Source organism: Enhydra lutris, unplaced genomic scaffold (genome assembly GCF_002288905.1).
Source record: "Enhydra lutris kenyoni isolate GAN:26980312 unplaced genomic scaffold, ASM228890v2 scaffoldscaffold77, whole genome shotgun sequence".
NCBI lineage: Eukaryota > Metazoa > Chordata > Mammalia > Carnivora > Mustelidae > Enhydra > Enhydra lutris.
Window position 1 is genome coordinate 2,349,766 of NW_019154161.1, and position 8,457 is coordinate 2,358,222.

Genomic DNA, 8,457 nt, shown 5'->3' on the forward strand with positions numbered 1-8,457 from the left:
AGATGCAGGTCATGGGTTCGTCTGGTGCTGATGGCAGAAGAGCCGCGCATGAGGGAATGTGTGCCGGGGATGTTCTGGCTTCCATCGTAGATACACATGCATGTCCGTTCCTCCGCCATCTTCCTTAAGGCGTTCGCTCAGAGGCCACAGGTGCCGTCGGCAGCATTCCTCTCCATTTCCTAGGGCGAGCTGGAGGAACTAGTCATGCTTCAAAGGTGGGAAACAGGCGAAGCTGGGATGTGGAGTTGTATGGGGGTCATTTCCAGATACTGGCCCAGCATTCTGCCTCTTTCCCTGGCTCCTGTGGGTGAGAATGATGCCAGGCGCTTGGATCTCCTGCTTTGGGGTGGAGGTCTACCCCTTCAGCCTCTGCCTCGCTAAGCCGTGTGTTTGCTAAGGAATGCCCAGAGCTAGTTTCTGGAGATGGATGGTCCATTTTCCCAAAGTCCTGGCCATAAGTCATTTCCTTGGACCATCTTTGTCTTCCGAGAACAAATGTCCTGTCCAAGAAGAAGCCACAGGAGAGGGAGGGGAACAGAGGAGCAGGGAGACCCCACACTAACCCACTTGGTCCTCTGAAAGCTCCTCTCCCTGGGCACTGGCCCTTTGTGCAGTCTGAGCCCTGACTAACTGCAAGACCCGCATCTGCTCCCTCTCCCTAAAGGGAGGAGAGATGGAGCAGCCTCAAGTCATCCTGGAAAGTAGGAGGTCATTTATATTTTATCCACATTGATTCATTCAACATCTAGGTTTTTGGTTTTTTGTTTTCCCAAAGATTTATTTATTTTTTTATTTAACAGGCAGAGATCACAAGTAGGCAGAGAGAGAGGAAGGGAAGCAGGCTCCCTGCTGAGCAGAGAGCCTGATGTGGGACTCGATCCCAGGACCCCAAGATCATGACCCGAGCCGAAGGCAGAGGCCTTAACCCACTGAGCCACCCAGGCGCCCCTCAACATCTAGTTTTGGAGCACCTATATACCAGATCCTGATCTGGCACTGGGGTCACAAAAATGGACCGGTGTTCCTGCTCACTCGGAGGTTGCCTCCGGGGGCTAAAAACTTTTCTTGAGCTTGCATTTCCAGTGTTATCTAATTGACCTGTTTTGCATATTAAACAATAGTAACGCTTAATTGCCTTCACATAGGTACTTCTTTAAATGGAAATACTGAGATCACTTATTCCCATGGCCTGAGGGACCATGGGCACCCCACTTTGGAAAACACAATTATAAATCAGGACGATGGTCACGGTGCTCCTGCACCCTGGGGAAGATGGCCCCAACAGGCTTCCCGGGAGCACCAGGGAGGGGTCCCCGGGATTGCCAAAGGAGCGGCGGCAGACGGGGTGCCACCCTGCAGATGATGGCTTCGTTGTAACTGCAGTTTCCCTTCCAGGAAGAAAACACAGATGCGCGTCTTTGCTGGTCCCGACAAACGGCCTCTACTTAAGTTCCTCTTCACTAAGTAGTATGAAGACAGCAAATGTGGTGACTAAATTTGGCGGCAGAGGCTTTTAAAGGCGAATCTCTCAGTAAGCAGTTACTGCATTTCTTCTCCCAGTAGAGGGATAAGAGGGGCAATTCGATGTATGGTTATGGCTTTTCTTTCCATCTCAAGGAAGCCCTTAAGTGATTCTAGAGCCCAGCTGCTTCCCCAGGATTATGCCTCTGCCTGTCGGGCGCAGCTTGGATCAGAAGGGTCAGGTGTTTCAAACAACTAAAGATTTCCAGAGCCAAGTCTCCCTTCATCTCCTAGCGGAGGTTGAAATGAATGATGCCCAAGCAGTGGTGTGCTGGGAAACCCAACAGTCGGCTCTCCGGGGTGGGGGTAGGGGAAAGCCCTGATGGCTGGCAAATGCCGATGCCCGATCCCCCCCGATACCCGTGATGTAGAGGCCCTCTCCAGGGTTGACTGCCGGCCACGGATGTGAGGTCACGGACCAGGAGTTTGGGAAATTGACACCTACAGATACACTTGCTTCTCCTCAAGAGTATACATAATAGTAAAATGTAATCGAATGATTGGGAAATGGTGAGTTTTGAGTATTTAAATTTTTTTTAAGATTTTTTATTTATTTATTTGACAGATCACAAGTCGGCAGAGAGGCAGGCAGAGAGAGAGGAAGGGAAGCAGGCTCCCCGCCGAGCAGAGAGCCCGATGTGGGACTCGATCCCAGGACCCCAAGATCATGACCCGAGCTGAAGGCAGAGGCTCAACCCATTGAGCCACCTAGGCACCCCTAAATCTGTTTTTCATAAGACTAATCATTAAATGTGTATTTTTTTTTTTTTTTTTTCAAGAATGCCATGCAAAACAAAAACCAAAGATCTTAAAAATCAGTCAGCTCGGGGCACCTGGGTGGCTCAGTGGATTAAAGCCTCTGCCTTCAGCTCAGGTCATGATCTCAGGGTCCTGGGATCGAGCCCCACATCGGGCTCTCTGCTCAGCGGGGAGCCTGCTTCCCTTCCTCTCTCTCTGCCTGCCTCTCTGCCTACTTGAGACCTCTGTCAAATAAATAAAATCTTAAAAAAAAAAAAAAAAAATCAGTCAGCTCTTGTGCACTGCTAGGACCCAGCACACCACGGCTCCCAAGTTCTCAATCTACCTTGAAATTACTTGCGTGCTTGAAAAGTCTGCCCTCAGACTCTCAGGGCAAGGGCTTTCTGCAGAACTTCCCAGGAACAAAATCCCTCAGCCTCAAAAACCACGTTGGCTTCTGGACACCAGCCAGCTGCCAGCCAGACTTATCTGTCCCACACTGCCCCTGTGCCTGTCCCACAGCCCTCACGCAGTGGCACTAATCACTTCAAACATCAGTGACTCACCTAGGCACGCACCTCACGTCCAGACGGCATCCTGGTTCAACCCCATGACCTCCACAGGTTTCCCCGTGGCCAAAACCAGACCTGGTGTGCTGCTCTTCCAGGCTCGGGCCCAGCCTGATGCCATGGGGTCACATAAACCCCCAGGTTCTAAGGACACAAACCCCAAATCCACTGAGCAAAGACCCTTGATATCACTCAAATGGAAAGTGGGCTTCTTTGAGGCACCTGGTGGCTCAGTGAAGTGTTCCAACTCTTGAGCTCACCTCAGGTCTTGATTCCAGGATCTTGAGTTCAAGTCTCTCATTGGGCTCCGCACTGTGCATGGAGCCTACTTGGAAAAAAAAATTTTTTGAGACAATCCAGGAAATTGGGACTTTAATGCCATTTTTAAATGTAATTGGTATTGTAGTTTGTCTATTTTTGTTTTTTTTTTTTAAGATTTTATTTATTTATTTATTTGACAGATTACAAGTAGGCAGAGAGGCAGGCAGAGAGAGAGGGAAGCAGGCTTCCTGCTGAGCAGAGAGTCCGATGTGGGGCTCGATCCCAGAACCCTGAGATCATGACCTGAGCCGAAGGCAGAGGCTTAACCCACTGAGCCACCCAGGCACCCCTCTCTGGGGTTTTTTTTTTAAAGCAAATAAGTTCTAATATTTTTTTAAAGCAGAAGTTGGTTGACAGGGTGCCTGGGTGGCTCAGTCGTTAAGCGTCTGCCTTCAGCTCAAGTCATGATCCCTGGGTCCTGGGATCAAGCCTCACATCTGGCTCCCTGCTCAGCGGGAAGCCTGCTTCTCCCTCTCCCACTGCCTCACCTGTGTTTCCTTTCTCATTGTGTCTCTCTCTGTTAAATAAATAAATAAAATCTTTTTTAAAATTAAAAAAAAAAAAAGTTGGCAAACTACAGTCCCACTTCCTGTTTTTGTAAATAAAAAATTATTGGAACACAGCCATGCCAGTTCATTACACATGTTGTGGCTACTTACTCGGAGGGCAGAGTTGAGTAGGCAAGATGGAGACAGTGTGGCCCCCAAAGCCCCAAATATTTATAGAAAATGTTTGTAGACCTCTGTTGTAGAGAAACATCCTGAAGTATTTACCTACGAAATAAGATGTCTGGGATTTGCTGTAAAATAATGCAGTGGGGGAGGGAGAAAATGTAAATGAGACAAGATGGGCTAGGAGGTGATGGTGCACTTGGGTTTATCATCCCAGTCTCTCTGTGTTTCTATACGTTTGAAATTTCCATAATAAAAAGCTTTTGAGAAGGGAGTACTTGCCTCCACAGCCTCCCAACTGCTCTGAACTCACCAGGACCCTGACACCTTTGGTCTAACGGAATCAGGACAAAGCTACCACCATTGACCCCATTTTCGTACACGCCCAACGATGACTTCTGTCCCGGGCTAACCAGAAAGGCCATGGGCGCTGAGAGAGCCCCCCAGAGCCAGCCATGCAGTGAGTGCCCCCTCATGGGGCCCAGGGGTTCTGGAAGCGGGGAGGAGGGGCAGGAGGGCTCTTTGGGAAGGGGAACTCTGTCCAGGAGTCGGGCCATAGACCAAGGGCCTTGGGTAAGTCTGTCCTCTGCTCTCTGAGCCCCTCCCTGATCCAGGTCTGGGCCCTTGACTTCCCCCTGGGACCCTGGGCATCCCCTGGGCACGCCCTACTGCCTCAGGGACTTGGTCAAAGTTTTCGTAGCAACCACTCCCTGTCTCTGAACTGCCTCAGAGAAAATCATACGTTTAAAGCACGAGCCCTGTCCCTCGCACAGCTGTGTGACCCCCAGTATTTCTTCTCCTGCCAGCTGGACCCAGGTCTCTCTCTGGGACCATAGCTGGCCACTTGGTTCAGTGTTCCATTCAGCATCAACCTGAGCCTAGCCCAGTGGTTCTCAGGGTGATTTTGCCTCCCCTTCCCCTGGGAATGATTGACAATGTCTGGAGACATCTGTGGTGGTCACAGCTGGAGGGACAAGTGCTACTGACGTCTAGTGGGTAAAGGCCAGTGAGGCTGTTCAACATCCTATAACACATGGGACGACCCCCTCAGAGATGGCCCCAGACATCAGTGGTGATGAGGCAGAGACACCCTGGCCTGGCCCGCTCCCTCGTTCATGAGCCGAGCTTGCTGCTGCTGAACGGGTGTCTCAGAATGTGGCCCTGGAGCCAGGCTGCTGGGATCAAACCCAGGGGCTGCCACTTCTCACGGGTGACCTGTCTGGGCCTCAGTTTTCTCCACTGGAAAATGGGGACAGCTAAGCCCATCTTGTCAGGATTCTCACTGGAGTAAATGAAGTAAAACGTATGAAGTACCTGGGACGTGGCGGTACACGGCACCCGGAGGCATTGCACAGCAGCAGGCAGACCGACCAGACCCTGCCCCAGCAGGTCCCTACCCTTTCGGGCCCTGCTGGCTCCCAGTCCTGGGGCACCTTATGAGTTGGGTTCCTCTCCCTCCCTCTCCCTGCCCCGCTGACCCCTTGAGGTTGGTGTTTCACTTCTCTAAGAGTCCAGGGAGCCAGCAGGGGGTGTGTGCCCGGAGCCAGGGAGCTCTGCACAGCAATCCTATATGGGAGAGAAACCAGGGGGGTCGGCTCAGGGACCCCTGCGGGACCCCTCAAGCTGTTCTGGGGACCAACACTTCTTGCCTAGACAAGTGCAGGAGTTCATGGCTCTGCTGCCTCCACCCTTCCTGCTTCCATGCTGCGGCTGCTCCCTTCTCTGTGCGGACATTGCCTTAAGGAAGCAGAGCTGATGGGCCTCCGGCCGGGGGCCAGCACGACCCCCAGCTCTGTCATTTCCTGCTGTGGGACCCGGGGCATGAGCCTTTTGGTCAGCGGGCCGGGTTCCCCTCCAACGAGGCCCCTGGGGTTAGAGGAGCAATCGTGCCACGTGCTCCTGCGGCTGCTGCTCCTGTGAGTGCTGTCCAAGCGTGGCAGTGCTCAGGTGCCCCGCGCCGCCGGGAGGGAAGCAGGCAGGGGTGGCCAGGGGAAGGCCTTCCCACTCTGAGGCCTTGGGTAAGTCCTGGGGTCTTCCCCTGCCTACCCCCCTCCATCTCTCAGATCCCTCCTCTGTCAAGTGCAGCGCAATGAGGGCGCACAGTCCGTGCAAAGCACTGAAACCAGGACCACCTTAGTGGGTCCTCACCGTGGGACGGTCTCTGCCATTTGTGCTGACTTGTGCCCTTCGCTTCCTTGGCATTCAGTCTCGAGGCTCAAGGCTCTGTTCAGCGGATTGTGTTTCCTTCTTGGCCGCTGCCTCCCAGGCCCCCGCATCATATGTTTTCTGACTCATAGCCCCCCTCCCCCATCCTCCATCAAACCACATCCCCCTTTGATGTAGCCTTTCGGGTTTTCCCATCTTGTTGCTGCAGAGGATCTGCTGCCTCTGGCTTCAGTCCTCACCAGCTGCCTCTGCCCCACGCCAGGAAAAATCCCCGAAGTTGCGTCTTCTACCTCCACCCACTTCAGGGACCTACCACACGTCCCCTTGGCTAAAGCCCCAGAAGCCAAGGGCCCTGCCGCCAGGGCTCAGGGGGCTCCTTGCAGCCGGGTCATCTTGTTCTCACTGCCTGCCTCGGAAAATGCACCCCACATAGAGCGGTGGTGAACACCAAGGCCAGAGGCCCCTGCAGCCTTTTGGCAGAGGTGGTCCTCGGCACCCTAGCCTGGGCGGAGCACCACAGCTGAGCCTCTCAGCGAGGGATGGGAAGGATGAGCACTTATCCTGGGCTGCCTCTTGCACAGGGCTGAGGAGCAGGAGGTCACTCCTTGAGCCCCTCCCAGTACCCGCACGGTGGCGGCAGCTGGTGTTTCCTAAGGAGCAAGTTCTAGTATTGACCCACGTGCTTGCTCACAGGGCCGGACCTGGACTCACTGCCTAATTCTACCCACACTTAATGGCCTCTACTTGACAGCCGCAGACCAGAACCGTGTGGGCAGGCACCAGGCTCAGGACCCGGGCAGGCCGGCCTCAGAGACTGAGGCTCAGAGCAGCTCTGTGGGAGGGGACTGGAGCCAGCAGGGGCCCTTCAGGGCACAGCGACAACTGACACACAGAAGGACTTGGGGGCTGTCACAGGGAACATGCAGCCCCAAGGGCAAACGCAGGGATCCTGAGACCAGGCCCCCTTTGCATGGTTACCTGAGCATTTATTTCTGGCCTTCCAACTACCCCAGAACTATTTGGGGCAAGAGGAAGAAAATAGACTGATTTGCTTCTCTCAACCCCCCTTCCCCAACACCCACTCCCTCCAGCCTCAACTAAACCCTGAGCACCTGACCCTACAACCCAGGAAAGTAGTTTCGGTTCCCCTGCCACAGATTTCCCAGAGGGAGGGGAGGGCGGGGCTCAGCTCTTTTAAGGAAAGGCAAGGGGGGATGGGGCAGACCAGTGGGAGCGACAGAGGACAGAGGTGCTGCTGCTGTCCACGGAGAGCCAAGGTAGAGAGGAGGCTGCAGAGACTGGGACCCCCAGAAACAGACACTTGGAGACAGGGAGAACAGAGGAGAGGGGAACGGAGAAGAGAAAGGAGTGCAGGGAGGGGGACCAAAGGGCAGACAGGTGAGTACAGAACAGGAGGCGGATAGATGAGATAGACGGAGGGATGAGGCCATAGGGGCGGCCAGGCCCCTGTCACAGTGACCCTTGCCTCCCCTCCAAACTAGACACCATCTCCCACCGAGAGTTATGGCCTCATTAGGTAAGTAAGCAAAGGAAGGGGCACAGGGACAGCGGGATGGAGCCCACATTTCCCCCACACAAGCCTACTGACATGCGCACTATCCCCGTCCTTCCTACCTCCAGCCCGGTACCTCCTCGTCCTGGTCTCCTTCTTCCTCAGCCTGGAGGCCTCCCTGGACTGGAAGACTTCCCACAGCCAGGATCCCTTTGAAAAATGTATGCATGATCCTGACTATGAGGTGCTGCTCAAGGTTGTGACCTTGGGCCTCAATCGGACCTCGAAGCCTCAGAGGGTCATTGTGGTTGGTGCTGGTGCAGCTGGGCTGGTAGCTGCCAAGGTGCTCAGTGATGCGGGACACAAGGTGAGAAGGGCTGCTTGGAGTCTGCCTTGAGTCTTTCCTGCTGCGGGCTGAGAGTCCTGGGTAGAGGGGCCCGGCCACATGCCTATTACGGGGCTGGTAGGAGGTGGGGAGAAGAGCTATGCTTTGCCCCTTGGTCTGGGGAGTGAAACCCAGAGGGAGGCTGAGAGGCCTTTGATTTCCCTGTCTTGCTCTCTCACGTTCCTGAGGGAATTCCCTCTGAATGTCCTCTGACCTCCTGGGGGGAGTTTGTGTTGGTGGAGATGGAAACTCCACTCAAGGAGAAGTGACCCTTGAGATCTAACCACTGCCCCGTCACTGAAATCTGAGAACGAGAATGGGCTCTGCCAGGACCTCTGTGCCTGCAGGAAATCGCCCCACCCTCTGAGCTGGGAAGTCCCTTTGCAATCTGGCTTGTCGTCTCCTGCTGTAGTCTAGAGTGTCATATGGTCCATGTTTGCTGTGACATCTGTTCTCCCAGCTCCTCTCACTTCTCTATAAAGAAGGGGGTCCTAGGGATGCCTGGGGGGCTCAGTGCGTTAAAGCCTCTGCCTTTGGCTCAGGTCATGGTCTCAGGGTCCTGGGATCGAGCCC

The 8,457-nt window shown here is 54.2% G+C and overlaps 1 protein-coding gene across 3 annotated transcripts in view; it reads left to right on the forward strand.

Annotated features, from left to right (window-relative positions):
• Positions 1–1,406: 1,406 nt before the first annotated feature.
• LOC111160542 (interleukin 4 induced 1) overlaps positions 1,407–8,457 on the forward strand; it is a 12,060-nt gene continuing 5,009 nt past the window's right edge. Inside the window, exons 1-3 of one of the 3 annotated variants that reach the window (XM_022523714.1) lie at positions 1,407–1,531; positions 4,111–4,280; positions 7,628–7,866. In XM_022523714.1, coding sequence (XP_022379422.1) covers positions 4,244–4,280; positions 7,628–7,866 — 276 coding nt within the window. In that variant the 5' untranslated portion in view covers positions 1,407–1,531; positions 4,111–4,243. Of the gene's footprint in view, positions 1,532–4,110; positions 4,281–7,213; positions 7,385–7,488; positions 7,524–7,627; positions 7,867–8,457 lie in introns of those variants that run through there. The other 2 variants (XM_022523715.1, XM_022523717.1) reach the window with 2 other exon arrangements.